At 44.9% G+C, this 17,655-nt stretch overlaps 1 protein-coding gene across 1 annotated transcript in view; it reads left to right on the top strand.

The window, feature by feature from the left end:
- Positions 1 to 17,655, top strand: part of xgb (x globin) — a 71,549-nt gene that overhangs the window by 41,088 nt on the left and 12,806 nt on the right. The window contains exon 3 of the mRNA XM_041179224.1: positions 4,778 to 4,898. Within this exon, the coding sequence (XP_041035158.1) occupies positions 4,778 to 4,898 (121 nt within the window). The remainder of the gene's footprint in view (positions 1 to 4,777; positions 4,899 to 17,655) is intronic.

The raw sequence follows: 17,655 nt of genomic DNA, 5'->3' as shown, positions 1-17,655 counted from the left end.
CTACTGTGCCATTCTTGATAAAGGATGTTGAAGTCCCCACCCAGAGTACATTCTGCACCCTTGCTACCCCCAGTGCTTCCTCCAAGTGGTGTTCAACATTGGAGGGGCAATGATTCATCAGCTGAGGGAGGGCGGTACATGGTCATCAGCAGGAGGTTTCCTTGCCCATGTTTGACCTGATGCCATGAGCCTCCATGGGGTCCGGAGTCGATGTTGAGGATTGCCAGGGCAATTCTAAAACCAATGAAATACTTTTGAAGTGTAGTCATTGTTGTAATGTAGGAAACCTAGCTGCAAAGTTGCACACAGCAAGATCCCACAACTACAATGTGATAACGACCAGATAATCTGTTGATGTGATATTGCTGGTTGTAGAACATTCCGCAGTACTATTAAAAAAAAAGCATTCTCCATGGTGTCCTGGGACCGATATTAATCCCTCAACCAATAGCGGTAAAACTAGTTTGCCTGTTTAAGATAAAAACAAAAAACTGCGGATGCTGGAAATCCAAAACAAAAACAGAAATACCTCAAAAAACTCAGCAGGTCTGGCAGCGTAGGCGGAGAAGAACAAAGTTGACATTTCGCATCCTCATGACCCTTCAACAGAACTGAGTAAAAATAGGAGAGGGGTGAAATATAAGCTGGTTTAAGGTGGCGGGGGGGGGGTTTGGGGGGAGAAGTGGGGGGGGGATGGTTGTAGGGACAAGCAAGCTGTGATAGGAGCAGATAATCAAAAGATGTCACAGACATTGTTCCAGTGAAGCTCAACGCAAACTGGAGGAACAGCACCTCATCTTCCAACTAGGCACTTTACAGCCTTCCGGACTGAATATTGAATTCAACAACTTTAGATCTTGAACTCCGTCCTCCATCCCCACCCCCTTTCTGTTTCTTCCCCCTCCCTTTTGTTTTTTCCAATAATTTATATAGATTTTTCTTTTCCCACCTATTTCCATTATTTTTAAATCCATACCTTTTATGCCCTGTTAGTCTTATTTCACCCCACCCCCACTAGAGCTGTACCTTGTTGTGTCCTGCCATCCATTCTTAATTAGCACATTCTTTTAGATAATATCACCACCTTCAACACCTTTGTTCTTTTGTCTGTGACATCTTTTGATTATCTGCTCCTATCACTGCTTGCTTGTCCCTACAACCACCCCCCACTTGTCTCCACCCCACCCTCTCCCCGCCTCCCCCCCCACAACACCCCCACCTTAAACCAGCTTATATTTCACCCCTCTCCTATTTTTACTCAGTTCTGTTGAAGGGTCATGAGGACTCGAAACGTCGACTGTGCTCTTCTCCGCCGATGCTGCCAGACCTGCTGAGTTTTTCCAGGTATTTCTGTTTCAGTTTGCCTGCTTATTGTTTGTGGGTGCTGACTGTGCACATATTAGTTGGTGCATTACCCACAATACAGTAAGTGCCTACACTTCGAAAGTACTTAAAGACCTGAAAAATGCCCCGGGACAGCCTAAGATTGTGAAAAGTGCAATGGGAAAGTAATTCTTTCTTTGCTTTCCAACAAGTTCAAGCAAGTAAAGGATCAGATTTGGTTCCAATGATCCCTGTTAGCTGAGCAATTGTCATTCAGCCCGGGGGTGGATGCTGTTGCTGCCACCAGCCCATGTTGCATCTTCATGTCACTGGGTCAGTACCCTGAATTTCCTGGGGTAACACCTTCAAACAGCAGCAACAACACAAGGACTGCAGCAGTTCAAGACAAGGGTGGACAACCTGGGTGCGATTAAGTGACACCTAAGCTCCTGAGAGCAAAGCCCAAATCCAGTCCCCTGTCACTGAATGAGAATATCAGAATATTAAACGCTGAAAAGACACATTTTCAAATATACAAAAGGAACAATGAGACCTGAAAACCAGGGAGGCACATAAAAGTCTGCCAATACTTTCAAATGAATAGCAGAAAAGTGAGGGCAATTATGGAAAGGCAAATTGCATCAAATTTCTCTCATGCTGTTCCATTTCAAGGTGATGGATGAAAGTGCAGGTAGGTTTATAAAGAGCTGCATGTGGTGAAGTCATTTCAAAGAGCCATGAAATGGCAGAGTTGCCAACATAATTCTCCACAAGTCAAGACAGGAAAAATTCCACATAATTTTTATTACTCCAAAATCCATTTAGTGTCTCAACAGTAAGGTATGTTCTCAAGAAATAAAATGTTGTATTCTGGGTGTGAATCCTCACAATTAGGGTAGTGGGAAGCCTACAGATGTAACACCCCCTCCCCCCACCCCCCCTCAACTCTGCCCATCAATATCATATCCTCAGGATGTGCTTCAAAACAACGAATTGCTTTTGGAGTGTTGTGTGTTTTGAGGCAAAAGCAGCTTTTGATTTATGTTATCCAAAAATTCGATGAAGGAGTGTGATTTAGACAATAGACCCATTCACCTAATGTGTTTGGTGCAGAACTGGTTGAGAGTGTTTTCTGGAATGCAGTCAGAACTCCTTTACAGGATGCCGAAGTCATGAGGAGTAGTCAGTGTAGGTATGCAGAACTAGATGGCCAGGATATTTATCTGCTACAATCCTCTGAGTTTCTTTTTAACTAAACTGGTCAATGAGAACAATCACCTTGAATTTTTCAAACAGCATTTGAGTAGGGTCAATATCTATTAAGAGGATTGAGGTTTAAGAGGAAAGGTTGAGCAGGTTGGGCCTATGCCCATTGGAGTTTAGAAAAATGAGAGGTGATCTTATTGAAACATACAAAATCCTGAGGGGGCTTGACAGGGTGAATGCTGTGAGGGTGTTTCCCCTCTTGGGGGAATCTAGAACTAGGGGGCACCGTTTCAGAATAAGGGGTCTCCCATTTAAGACAGAGAGGAGGAAGAATTTCTTCTCTGAGAGTTGTTAGTCTGTGGAATTCTCTCTCCCAGAGAGCTGTGGAGGCTGGGACATTGAATATATTAAAAGATTTTTGATCGACAAGGGAGTCAAAGGTTACAGGGACAGGCAGGAGAGTGGAGTTAAGGCCACAGTCAGATCAGCCGTGATCGTACTGAATGATATAGTAGGCTCAATGGGCTGAATGGCCTACTCCTGCTCCTATTTCCTATGATCTTATGCAGGTAGTGGAAAATGAGTTAGTTGGATTGAAGTTGCTTCAGGACTAGATAGTAAATGGAGGGAACTTGCTCTGTGGGGTAGGTGCTTGGAAGTGGCTAGTGGAGTCCAGTGAGGTTATTCTGCGACTACTGATGTCATCCCATACATAAATGGTGGAGACCAGAAGGCATTTACTCAGTGCCCCACCCCCGCCCTTCACCCCCTCACTTCGTGTGTGTGTGTGTGTCTTATGGGACATGAGTATCACTGGCAGGGCCAGCATTTGTTGCCCATCCCTAATTGCCCTTGAACTGAATGTCATGCTCGGCCATTTCAGAGGGCAGTTAAGAGTCAACCACATTGCTGTGGGTCTGGAGTCACATGTAGGCCAGACTGGGTAAGGACAGCAGATTTCCTTCCCCAATGGGCATCAGCGAACCAGGTGGGTTTTTACCACTATCAGTGACAGTTTCATGTCACCATTACTGAGATAGCTTTCAATCTCAGATCTTATTCATTGAATTTAAATTCCATCAGTTGCTGTGGTGGGATTTGAACCCATCTCCCCAAAGCATTAACCATAATACAGTAATATTACCACTTTACCACCATCTCCCCTCCAACCATCTCCTACAAAGGTGCAAGTCAGGAGTGTGATGAAATACTCCCCACTTGCCTGGATGAGTGCAGCTCCCACAACACTCAAGAAGCTCAACACCATCCAGGATAAAGCAGCCCCGCTTGATTTGCACCACATCCACAAACATTCACATTACTTCCATTACTGACACACAGTGGCAGCAGTGTGTACCATCTACAATGATGCACTGCCGGAACTAACCAGGAACGACACCACCTTCCAAACCCACGACCACTACCATCTAGAAGGACAAGGGCAGCAGATAGATGGGAACACCACCACCTGCAAGTTTCCCCTCCAAGCCCCTCACCATCCTGACTTGGAAATATATCACCATTCCTTCACTGTCGCTGGGTCAAAAGCCTGCAACGCCTTCCCTAACAGCACTGGGGTGTACCTACACCACATGGACTGCAGCGGTTCAAGGGGACAACTCACCAGCAGCTTCTCAAGGGCAACTAGGGATGGGAAATAAATGTTGGCCCAGCCAGCGAAGCCCACATCCTATAAAAGAGTTTTTATAAAGTAACCATGGCACTAGGCCCTAGTCCTTGAGCAAATTGTGGAATCATTGAAGAGGCGGCTGAGGGACTAAATATTTTTAAAACTATAATGGATTGATGAGCTAGGATCAATTTTGTAACCAGATGGCTTTTATGTTCTCAGGGTAGTTTTTGTGTTCTCCCTGCGAATACTATTTCCCAACTCCAACAACTCATTAATAAAAGCAAAATACTGCAGAAGCTGGAAATTGGAAATAACAGAAAATGTTGGAAAAGCTCAGCAGGTCTGTCAGTGTCTGTGCAGAGAGTAACAGAGTTAATGTTTCGAGTCTGTATGACTCTTTCAGAGCTCTGAAGAAGGGTCATACTCGACTCGAAACGTTAACTCTGTTTCTCTCTGCACAGACGCTGACAGACCTGCTGATTTTTTCCAGCATCTTCTGTTTTTATTCTAATAACCAATTACCTGGTGCTGAAAAATAACAATAAATGCACTGAGCTGCCAAACCCACTAAAGACTGTAACTTTCTAGTTGTAATGGATCATGTGTCTCTTTCAGTGTAATGTCCTTCATTGAGAAAAGTGTGGCGAGACTAGCGCAGGAAGACAAATTGGAACAGTTGGCTTTTGAACTTGGACGGAGTCATTGTAGATACAATGCTCCACCTAAATATTATGAGGTAAGATCTATATTAAAGCCATTGTGAGCTACTTAACACGATCTATTGCTCATTGGGTGAAAATTCCTACTTTCTTGCATAAAGCATCACAACTGCATGGGACAGATGGATGGAGCGATTAGCTCCACATTTTCGTAACTCCATCCGTATTAATGCCTGCCCAATAGTTCTTGGCGGATGAGTAATATATAAGCAACATCTGCTCAATTTTGTATGTTCCCTTTTTTGTTGTTGAATTAAAGGGTAGCTGCACTCTGCCAAGATCTGTCAATATTCTGGAGGTATCCTGGCTTGGGGAAGTACTGCAAACATCCTTCATGTTACAATATTAACATTATGCATAGTGCTTAAGAAATTCCTTCCACCTCTCTTTTATTTTAAACTTTGTTAACACTTCTAGTTAAAATAGTGAAGAAAGGTATTTCATTTCAGCAGATTAAGCATTTATGTACAAGTATTCCAAAGTCATAGATTCTACGTTCTACGAAGATTTTCTTAAAGACCATCCCTTTCCTTCATCCCCATTCATCGTGTTTTATAATCATGGCCTACAGTTTTTATCGTATTTTCCACTTTCTTCCTTTCCCTTTTCTGTCCATTATTCTGTGCCCAATATCTTTCCCAATTCCACCTCATTCTTGGTCACTGTATCAGTAATGTGTGGCCCTGTAGTATAAAGGGTTAACAGTATGACATAGAGCCCAAGATCGAAGGGCCCAATCTCAGACATGGTGGGAGCAGTGGAGACATCGATGTAAAAGGCATGTTAAAGACATGTGAAAGACGATGTGAAAGCAGCTCGAGAAATTTTGGTGGTAGAAGGAGGCACACTGGAGAGAGGTAACAATGACCATACCCAGTGAGAAGTCCCTGCCTTTGCCCCACCTGTTTGACTGCTTCGAGAGCCTGCAGAGAGACCAGCTGTAGGAAAGGTGGAAACGCTATTTTCTCCATACCAAGCAGTGTCAGGTCTTCACAAAAAAGAGCTAAAGCTCCAAGTTAGTTTCTTTCTTTACGCAGTAGATCCAGTAGCAGACAGCATTCTCCTAAGGCAGGGTGTGCAGAAGTCCACAGTGGATTTTGATTCCATTATTAAAGCCTTTGACACCTATTTTAGCCTGAAGCAAAATTTAGTAATTGAAAGAGCACTTTTTAACCAAAGCTCACAACAACCTGAGAAATCGATGGAATTATTCCTAACCGACCTATATTGCCTAGCTAGTTCTTGAGGATATGGGGTGCTGAGGGATGAGCTAATCCGTGATTGCATTGTCATAGTTGTTTGGGATGAGAAACTCTGACTTTCTGCAGACCACAGAAGATCTTGCATTGGATCAAGTGATCCAGAATTGAGGCAGGCCGAGCTTAGAGCATTTAACCAGGGTATTATTCATGGTGACACTGTGGCTTCAGATGACTCCATAGATTGGGAAGACCCACAGGCATTGGCCTCACCCATAGCCTGCCAAACAAACTGAAAGAGTGGGAAACTCTGTACCAGCAACCATTTTGAGATGCTTTTGTTGTGGTGCAAAAACCCAGAATAGATTCAAGACCTGCCCAGCAGGTGGCATGGAATGCTTTCAGTGTGGCAAAACTGGACATTTTAAGCGTTTCTGCAAAACCAGCAATTTTAATCGAAGTCGCAGACTAGCAAATATTTATGAAACACATTCCTTCCAAGAGACAGAAATTCCAGGAAATGACAACCCTACAGATTCCCTAGGGGAAGTTGTTAATCTTAATCCAGCCTGTTAGAGCCGGAGGTCAACACAGAAACTACAGCAGATCTTTAGCACTTCTGAAGCTGCAGAATCCTGTGTTATAACACGGCAGCTGGTAAAGGCTGAGTTACTTAAAACCCAAGAGGGAAGCTTTAAACAACTGTCTAATATTTTCAATTGATATGTCTGAGATGCATCTCTGAATTCAGGCATAAAAACCACCAAGCCTCAAGAGGTTTCTTATATACATTAAATTAAACATTTATTAATTTAACCACAAATTTAAACACATACACATATCTACAAATTACTGCTATAATAACTTTTAAACAAATCTCCAAAGTAATCACTCCCACGTAATCTTCCCAGAGGCAACAATAACCCATAGACTTAAATAGACACTGGACAAAGTACATTTTATCTAATGAATTCAAAATGAGGTTCCTTTCAATTTGGTTCCTTCACAGACACAGTGGGAGGCTTACAGGCTTAGATCTTACATACCTCTAACTTCTACATTCAAAACTCTTCTGTATATACTTAGCCTTCCCTTTGAATGTAAAAGCCCTTTTATTGTACCAATTTTATTAGTAATATAAACATGTCGCTTGGTGTCTCCTAGCTAGGTGCAAGATTTCACCCCCAGTCTTTGAGAGGTTTATTCAGCAAAATGCAAATGTACCCCTAACCTTACTGTTTAACATCTCAAAACTACTATACATCAAAGCACCCAGATTAGCTGGCTTTGATCCAATTAACACACACACTCACACCTACAGACACAGACCCCACTACAAGTCCAATTTAGAATAATTTCCAATAACATTATATACATTAATATTTTCATGACAGCAGTCTTGTCCCAGAGTTTATTGACTACAGGAAATTCCACAGGATGAGGTTGTCTCGTCTCCATATTCTCAGCAGTCCTTCCTGTTGGCCATAGTGGAGCAACCTCATACAGAGAGAAGTGTGGCTTTCTTGCTACTGCGTACAAAAAGCAGAAAATCGTGGGGAGATCATCTCTTCTTTTCCTGACAGTCTTTCAGGGAGTTGGTTGTTTTACCCTTTGTCATCTAAGCTCATTGAAATCTCAGATCTTCAATGCCTTTTCAGTCTTTGATAGAGCAGTGGATGAAACAGCTGTGATAGTCTTCCCAAGAGTTAAAGATTATTCCTTTTCTGGTGCTTCTTTCCAGAGTCCTTCAAGGGAGCAACAAGTTCCTCAGAGTGTCCTGAGTTCATCTCTTCTAGTCCCAGAGGGTCCAAAGATCGATTCTCTTTGGTCTTCTTTTGAATCAGTCTTTAGTTGAAAAGTCTTCATTGTCCTTGCAGTCCAATCATTCTGAAACTCACACTCAACTTCCCAGCTATGCTGACAGGAATGCTGATGAAGTGTTGTCCCATTCTGCAGATGATGATCTCCTACCAGATGCAGAAGAAAACTCTCATGTCTCCAAGCCGTTTTCCTTAAGGGCCAAGAAAACTGTGGGAGATTGAATCCCCCAGAATTATGACTGGGGAGGGGAAGAGTTGGAGTTAGAGTTGAGTAGAATCTGAAGTTCTAAAAAGGGAGATACAGAAATAAAATGTAAATATTTAAAGGCATAGTTTCATGCTGTTAAAAAATAGGATAGCATACTTGGGGGCAAGTGTAATATAAAGGGTTAACAGAAGGGATATACTAACGTATGATGTAAATGTGGTTGTACCACTGACACTGGTCAGTCATATTTTAGACACTCGAGAGAGAGAGAGAGCGGTTGGAATCATGCCTAGGAGCTATGTGCCTACTCTGTAACCTGTTTAGATGTAGTACTGATAAGTGCTAAGCAGATGCCAAAGTATGACTATAGTCTGTTTAGGAACCAGGTCCCAAGGCTAGATTCTAAGACAGAAGGACCCAATCTCAGAACAGACTCCACACCTCCCTCAGCCTTCCCTCCCTTTTTACAGCCTACATGCTCTTCGTAACCCCAAGTTTAACATCTGTTGTGCTCAATGATTTAATTGTTCTGTGGTTGATTATGTGAGTATGATATGCTCATGACGCTTGATTGGTTAAGCCTGGGTGTTGACTCAGAGCTGAAGAAACAGGAGGCCTAGAAGCTCAGCAGGTAGACTTGGGTGCAGGCATTTTGGGGTTTGCAGAGATATTTGAAAACTCTTATTAATAAAACCTGTTGCACACTTAGAAATTAGCTTCATAGCTCTGAGGAAAAACAAATATGTAAAACATAAAATAAACCAGCAAAGATACAACAGCATCCCTTTATTCTCATGACTTCACCAATCTGACATCCTCTACTCTTTCCAAGCTTCTGCTTTCTGCACTATGGCCTTTGACCAAGTTTCAACTTAGTTTCCCAAAATGGTGGAATTTGGCCACTCTTTGTGATTGTGTTTAAAGGTGACCAGCAGCAAGCGTTTTACAAATAACTCCTCTCTTCACTGACTTTCGAACCATTATCTTTTGACTATGATCAGTGCTTTCAACGCAAAAAATAGCCACCTGGGATAATTTGGGAGTGAAGAGGTGCAGAATTCTCCAAAATGTAATCCAGACACTAAGGAGCCTCTTTTGAAAACAGAATTCCGGCTTAACCACAGACTGTTCTTTCTGGCGTGGGCAGGATTTTACATTCAGTTAATCACTTTCTGGGTATTTATATTTTTTACAAAAGAACGTTTACAGTGGGCATGCCTCCATGGGTGGGAAGAGGTTTCCAAAAAAAATTTTAAAACGTTTATAGCTTTTCTACTTGGTCTGAAAGATGTCCCTCTTCAAGTGACTGAGTCACAGGTGGAGACATCTTTAAGTTATTTATTAAATCTTTATTTCCTTTGCCTAAACCTTCAGCTCCCTGAGACAACTGTGTGCCCTCATGGAGCTGTCGGCACATGCTCCCCCACACATGCGCAGACTTCCGCGTTCGCCCTCCTCACCCACCCCCTGCATCCATCGCCTCCCCCCCCCCCACCCACCCAACCAAACCCCGGACGCACTGAGCCTTTCAGGCTGGGCTGGCCGTTAATTGGCCGTGAAATGGCGGTGAAGTCCCAATCGCAGACAGCTTCCATTCCGTGGGTGCTTCCGGGTCCACCCCATGTCCACAAAGGGGAAAACCCTGCCTCGTGAGATCGGGACATTAGTTTCAAGTTTCTCCAAGATTTTCAAAGCATTTTCAGATCTTCCATGAATTTTGATTTCTGACTTAAAGCCGTGATATTCACCACATCCTCACCTTTTCTCTTGACACAATAATCACTCCCTTTCCAGTGGTTGACCTCTGCGACCGCCTCTGGTTCTCCCCAGCATCGAGGCCAACACTTCTCCTTGGCCTCAACATCATTAAAACAGATTGCCTGGCCGTTTATTTCTTACCTGTTTGTGGGATCGTGCTGTGCGCGCACGTCTCTAACTTTTCCCTAACTTACAACAGTGATTACACCTCAAGAAATGGCCAGAGGGAGCTTTGGGATCATGTGGGGCGCTATCTCAATGCAAGTTCTGATTAAGACAAGCGTGGAATGATAGAGGGACACAGCACAGACCGAGGCCATTCGGTCCATCATGTCTGTGCCAGCTCCATGGCAGGCATTTTCCAATTAATCAGATTACACTGCTCTTTTCCCATTGATGAAACCCCAAGCCACATGCTGAAGTATGAAACTAGGCACAAATCCTTTTTTGGATCGTTCTTTAATTTATAGAATACAGCATTACATATGTCCGCCTCCTGCCTACTAAGCCAATGTCCCAGCAGTCTCTCTTTATATGCTCTTCTGTAAAACAAATAAATGACAATAAACTAATTGACTAACTGAAAACTTCTTAAAGGGGCACTGTAACAAGAACCAAAAGTTTCAAAGGAAACTTAACAAATCAAGTTAAGGCGTCGTTCCGGGGGCTGATGATGCTCTCCAGCTCCAGTGGGGCCCACCGGTTGGGGAAGGCGTTCCACATACTTGTGAACACCGCATGCCCCCTCTCCAGGGACCCCAAGGTGCGAATGTAGTCGTGGAAGAGGGGCAGACAGTTGGGCTGAACTACCCTTTAAACGTCCACTGCCCGGACCTTTTAATGGCCAGCTTGAGTCCCTCTTTATGAGTTCCAGGGAGCAGAATCGGAGGGCGGAGTTCCAGAGAGTTGAGTATAAAAACCTTACCTTGCGGATTGATTCGCGGCCTAGTTCCAGGGAGTAGAGTTGGAGGGCAGAGTTCCAGAGCAGTGAGTATAAAAACCTTACCTCGGGGATTCGTGGCCTAGTTCCAGGGAGCAGAGTCAGAGAGCGGAGTTCCAGTGCGGTGAGTATAAAAACCTTACCTCGGGGATTCGCAGCCTAGTTCCAGGGAGCAGAGTCAGAGAGCAGAGTTCCAGACAAGTGAGTATAAAAACCTTACCTCGGGGATTTGCGGACCTCGGGTCTTAAAAAAAATTAAAAGTGGTGTCACGGTAAATCTGTGACCTGATTGGCTGAATCTACAGTGGAAATCTGTGATGCTTCAAGTGTCCCGGACAACTACATCTGCAGGAAGTGTACCCAATGGCAGCTCCTCACAGACCCGCATGGATCGGTTGGAGCAGAAGTTGGATGCATTTAGGAGCATTCAGGTGGCGGAAAGCGTCATTGACAGGAGTTTTACAGACGTGGGCACACCCAAGGTACAGACAGTTGGATTGGTGACCGCTAGAAGGGGCAGTGCAGAAATCCCCTGTGGCTGTCCCCCTCTCTAACAGGTATACCATTTTGGATACTGTTGGGGGAATGGCCTATCAGGGGAAAACAACAGCAGTAGCCAGAGCAGTGGCACCACGGCTGGCTCTGTTGTTCAGCAGTGGCGGGGGGGGGGTCAAAGCACAGAAGAGCAATTGTCACAGGGCACTCTATAGTCAGGGGCTCAGACAGGCGCTTCTGTGGTCGTGAAAGAGACACCAGGATGGTATGTTGCCTCCCTGGTGCCAGGGTCCAGGATGTCTCTGATCTGGTACGGGACATTCTGAAGGGGGAGGGAGAACAGCCAGAGGCCGTGGTACACATTGATACTAACGACATAGGCAGGAAGAGTGACGAGGTCCTGCAGCGGGAGTTCAGGGAGTTAGGCAGAAAGTTAAAAAACAGGACCTCTAGGGTTGTAATCTCAGGATTACTCCCTGTGCCACGTGCCAGTGAGGCTAGAAATAGGAAGATAGTGCAGCTGAACACGTGGCTGAACAGATGGTGTAGGAGGGAGGGTTTCTGATATCTGGATCAGTGGGATCTCTTCCAGGGCAGGTGGGACCTGTACAAGAAGGACAGGTTGCATCTAAACTGGAGGGGCACTAATATCCGGGCTGCGAGGTTTGCTAGTGCCACTCGGGAGGGTTTAAACTAGTATGGCAGGGGGGTGGGAACCAGAGCAGTAGGTCAGCAGGTGAAACAAATGACTGGGAACCAGTGAATATGACCAGTAGGACTAAGAGGAAGAGCAGACAGGGGGAAATTACTGAACACAGTGGGACTGGGGGTCTGAAATGCATTTGTTTCAATGCGAGAAGTATAACAGGCAAGGCAGATGAGCTTAGAGCTTGGATTAGTACTTGGGACTATGATGTTATTGCTATTACAGAGACTTGATTGAAGGATGGACAGGATTGGCAGATAAACGTTCCAGGATTTAGATGTTTCAGGCAGGATAGAGAGGGATGTAGAAGAGGTGGGGGAGTTGCACAGCTGGTTAAGGGGAATATCACAGCTGTACAACAGGACACCTCGGTGGGCTCATGCAGCGAGGCAATATGGGTAGAGCTCCGGAATAGGAAGAGTGCAGTCACAATGTTGGGGGTTTACTATAGGCCTCCCAATTGCCGACAGGAGATTGAGGAACAGTTATGTAGGCAGATTTTGGAAAGATGTAAAAGCAATAGGGTTGTTGTTGTGCGTGATTTTAACTTTCCCTATATTGATTGGGAATCACTTAGTTCTAGGGGTTTGGATGGTGCAGAATTTGTAAGGTGCATCCAGGAGGGCTTCCTGAGACAATATGTAGAAAGTCCAACTAGGGAAAGGGCAATACTGGACCTGGTATTAGGGAATGAACCCGGCCAGATGGTCGAAGTTTCAGTAGGAGAGCATTTCAGGAAAAGTGACCATAATTCAGTAAGTTTCAAGGTACTGGTGGATAAGGATAACAGGAATCCTCGGGTTAAGGTGCTTAATTGGGGGAAGGCAAATTATAACAATATTAGGCAGGAACTGAGGAATCTAGACTGGAGGCGGATGTTTGAGGGCAAATCAACAACTGACATGTGGGGGCTTTCAAACGTCAGCTGATAAGAATTCAGGACCAGCATGTTCCTGCTAGGATGAAGGATAAGCATGGCAAGTTTCAGGAACCTTGGATAACGAAGGATATTGTGAGATTAGTCAAAAAGAAAAGGGAAGCATTCGTAAGGGCTAGAAGGCTGGGAACAGATGAAGCCCGTGGACAATACAAAGAAAGTAGGAAGATACTTAAGCAAGGAGTCAGGAGGGCTAAAAGGGGTCATGAAAAGTCACTGGCAACCAGGATTAAGGAAAATCCCAAGGCCTTTTATACATATGTAAAAAGCAAGAGGGTAGCCAGGAAAAGGGTGGGCCCACTCAGGGACAGAGGTGGGAATCTGTGTGTGGAGCCAGAAGAAATGGGAGAGATACTAAATGAATACTTTCATCAGTATTCACCAAAGAGAAGGACTTAGCGGTTGATTTGTCTTGGGAAGAGTCTGTAGCTAGCCTGGATTACGTTGAGGTCAAACAAAGGAGGTGTTAGGCGTCTTGAAGAATATTAAGGTAGATAAGTCCTCAGGGCCAGATGGGATCTACCCCAGAGTACTGAGGGAGGCAAGGGAGGAGATTGCTGGAGCCTTGACAGAGATCTTTGTATCATCACTGGCTACGGGTGAGGTCCCAGAGGACTGGAGAATGGCCAATGTTGTTCCATTGTTTAAGAAGGGTAGCAGGGATAATCCAGGAAATTACAGGCCAGTGAGCCTTACGTCAGTAGTAGGGAAATTATTGGAGAAGATTCTCCATGACAGGATTTACTACCATTTGGAAACAAATGGGCTTATTAGTGAGAGGCAGCATGGTTTTGTGAAGGGGAGGTCATGTCTCACTAACTTGATCGAGTTTTTTGAGGAAGTGACAAAGATGATCGACGATGGAAGGGCAGTGGATGTTATATACATGGATTTCAGTAAGGCCTTTGACAAGGTCCCTCATGGCAGACTGGTACAGAAGGTAAAGTCGCACGGGATCAGAGGTGAGCTGGCAAGATGGATACAGAATTGGCTTGTTTATAGAAGACAGAGGGTAGCAGTGGAAGGGTGCTTTTCTGAATGGAGAGCTGTGACTAGTGGTGTTCTGCAGGGATCAGTGCTGGGACCTTTGCTGTTTGTAGTATACATAAATGATTTAGAAGAAAATGTAACTGGGCTAATTAGTAAGTCTGCAGATGACACTAAGGTTGGAGGAGTTGCAGATAGTGAAGAGGATTGTCAAAGGATACAACGGGATATAGATCGGTTGGAGACTTGGGCAGAGAAATGGCAGATGGAGTTTAATCCAACCAAATGCGAGGTAATGCATTTTGGAAGATCTAATACAGGCAGGAATTATACAGTAAATAGCAGAACCCTTAAGTGCATCGACAGGCGGAGGGATCTGGGTGTACTGGTCCACAGGTCACTGAAAGTGGCAACGCAGGTGGATAAGGTAGTCAGGAAGGCATATGGCATGCTTGCCTTCATCGGCAGGGGTATTGATTATAAAATGACTGGGAAGTCATGCTGCAGCTGTATAGAAACTTGGTTAGGCCACACTTGGAATATTGCGTGCAATTCTGGTTGCCACATTACCAGAAGGATATGGAGGATAGAGAGGGTGCAGAGGAGGTTTACCAGGATGCTGCCTGGTCTGGAGGTTATTAGCTATGAGGAGAGGTTGGAGAAACTCATATTGTTCTCACTAGAGTGACGGAGATTGAGGGGCGACTTGATAGAAGTTTACAAAATTAAGAGTGGCATGGACAGAGTAGATAGTCAGAAGCTTTTTCCCAGGGTGGAAGAGTCAATTACTAGGGGATATAGATTTAAGGTGAGAGGAGAAAACTTTAGAGGAGATGTGTGGGGCAACTTTTTTATGCTGAGGGTAGTGAGTATCTGGAATTCGCTGCCAGAGGAGGTGGTGGAAGCAGGTACGATAGTGGTGTTTAAGAGGCAGCTTGACAAATACATGAATAGGATGGGAATAGAGGGATACGGACCCCGGAAGTGCAAAATGTTTTAGTTGACGGGCAATATGATTGGCGCAGGTTTGGAGGGCCGAAGGGCCTGTTCCTGTGCTGTACTTTTCTTTGTTCTTTGTTCTTTGTTATAGCCTCTTTTAAAAGAACAAATGAGCAAGTAACAGTAATGAAGGGGGTGACAGCCGCTGCTGTGGTGCCGTAACTAAAACAGAAACAAAAACGTGAAAGGAAACTTAACTAATTAAACCAAAATATCATAACCGGGGTGGGGGTGACGATGCAGCCCAGTCCCCACGCGCCCACCAGTCATGGAGAGTCCCTCTTTATAGGGCAGAATTCTCCCCCCCATTTTGGGGGGGGGGGGGATGTTGAAGACCGGGCGCACGAGGGAACGCCTCCAATCGGGGGCGCGCCGCCATTTTACTTGGGTGGGCCAATTGAGGCCCACCCAGTGTGACGTCCACAAGGGAGTGCTATCCGCTCCCTGTGCAGGTGGGGGTGTGTGTGTGGAATTTCCTGAGCGGAGAGTGCACTCTTTTGCGCATGAAAGAGCACACAGATCTCCCTGAGGGTAAGCGCTGCCTCAGGGAGATCGGCTCCACAGTAAAACATCTGAAAAATAGAAAAAGATAGTCTCCCTGACATGTTCCCCCCCACCATGTGACACTGTCACATGAGTTGGGACATGTCCATCACTTTTAAATACACTTTTCAATTACATTTTTTAAAACCAAAATGAAACCTCATCCCGTCGGTGGATGAGGTTTGATGCTTTTTCTGAAGCTCCCGGTCTGCCCGACAACCTGAAGCTTGGACGGGCAGGTCCATTAATGACTTTAATGAGTTTGTCAATGGCCTCAATTGGCCATTGACAGGTCGGTGGGCACACAGCTGATTCTGCTGTGCCCCCGCCTACCTGAAAATTGAAATGGGGCAGGGTCACGCCGGGAGTTCCGCCCAATGTCATCAGCATCATTTTACGCATCAGCAAGTTGGCCCCGCCCCCGCTCGCCGACTGGGAAATCCTGGCCATAGACTCTTTTGAAAAAAAATTTTAAAAATTAGACCAAAAATCAAAATTGTGACGGGGGTGGGGGGAAGAGTCTCTCTTTATATGTGTTCAAGGTACTTAATCAATCAGTACCCTCCACCTGGTTGTCTTTAACCTTAACAATACATTTAGCACAACATTAACACCTATAGCTCTGTAATATTTTTTATTCTTTCAAGTACTTAAACAATCTTGGTATTTAAGAGTTGAATGCTAACATGAGTTCATCTGTTTCTCTTTCACCTGTTCACCTTGTGACAATCGTCTATTCCCCTTAATGGGTGATCTCTAACCAGTTCCACAGTTTAAATCTCCTTATCAATCAGTGTAAGTATTGATCATTTATTGGTGACGTTGCATTTTCCATGCGGAAGGAAGGTAAATTTGAACCTTCCATGGATTCAGACATTTCAGCCTGGCAACTCATCAGCTGGGCACCTCTAAGGAACAACAGACTTACATTTCCAGAGCACCTTTCATGACCTCAGGATATCATTACGCGCTTTAGAACAAATGAAGCGCTTTTGGATTTAGTCACCGGTGTAATGTGGGAAATGCAGCAGTCAATTTGTGCACAGCAAGATCCCACAAACAGCAGAGCATCTACTTTTCTAGTAATTGGTTGAGGCACATATATTGATCAGGACACTTGGGAGAATTTCAAAATAGTGCCCTTTTATGTCCACTTGAGAGGGCATATCTTGCTGTCTCATCCGGAAGACAGTGCAGCACTCCCTCAGGACTGCACTGGGAGTGTCAGCCTGGATTATGGGCCCAAGTCTCTGAGAGTGAACCCACAACCTTCAAACTCAGAGGCGAGAGTGCTCCTACTGAGCCAGGGCTGGTGCATATTTCTACCAATGCGCCCTCATGGCTGCATGGTTGCACAGTAATCAGGAATGTGCCTTGCGGGCAACAAACAGGCTGTGCCCAAGCAACGTTCCCTTTAAGATGCGCATGCTCGACTCTGCCATCTTAAAGGGACCCTGCAGTGCAACAAGTCAGCCCTGCATAGCAGACAGAAATGAGAGGAAATATTCTCATCTACCCAGTAATAAGGCGGCAGGCATAAAAATTGGTTGGTTTGAGTCTGAAAGTGTATTTCTCTTGGCATTCGCCTGAACTTTGTTATTTTTGACAGCTTTCACTTTGACAGCTGTTGTAACTTCTGACTGATAGCTTGTAAGGAGAGCTGAATAGAATCATTCTGCAGGAGTTTGAAATCTTTTATTTACACATAAAAACAGCCATATCCTGCCCCTCCCATCTCCAATATTTCCAACAGTAAAGTCTCTGTATTCTTTCTTCTGCTTTTTCCCCATGATTGCCCAGTTGATTAATCTTCAATGCACAGAGACTTCAGGACAACCCAGGTGCATCCTAGCTGTAACCTGCCTGAGGGTGAACCAGCCTATCCCCACCCATGTGTCACATCTGACCGCCAGATGAGCTCCCCACCTCATATTCGCGCTATCACTGAGACTGCCTATTTCAACCTCTGTAACATCACCCGACTTCGCCCTTGGTTCAGCTCATCTGCTACCGAAACCCTCATCCGTGCCTTTGTTACCACGAGACTTGACTGTTCCAATGCACAGCTGGCTGGTCTCTCACATTTTGTTCTCTGTAAACTTGAGGTCATCCAAAACTCTGTTGCCTGTATCTTAACTCGCAGCAAATCCCATTCCGCCGTCACCCTGTGTCCACTGACCTA

The sequence above is a fragment of the Carcharodon carcharias genome, chromosome 34 (assembly GCF_017639515.1).
Source record: "Carcharodon carcharias isolate sCarCar2 chromosome 34, sCarCar2.pri, whole genome shotgun sequence".
Taxonomy (NCBI): domain Eukaryota; kingdom Metazoa; phylum Chordata; class Chondrichthyes; order Lamniformes; family Lamnidae; genus Carcharodon; species Carcharodon carcharias.
Note: the sequence above shows the minus strand (reverse complement) of the source record. Positions and strands in the feature narration are given on the sequence as shown.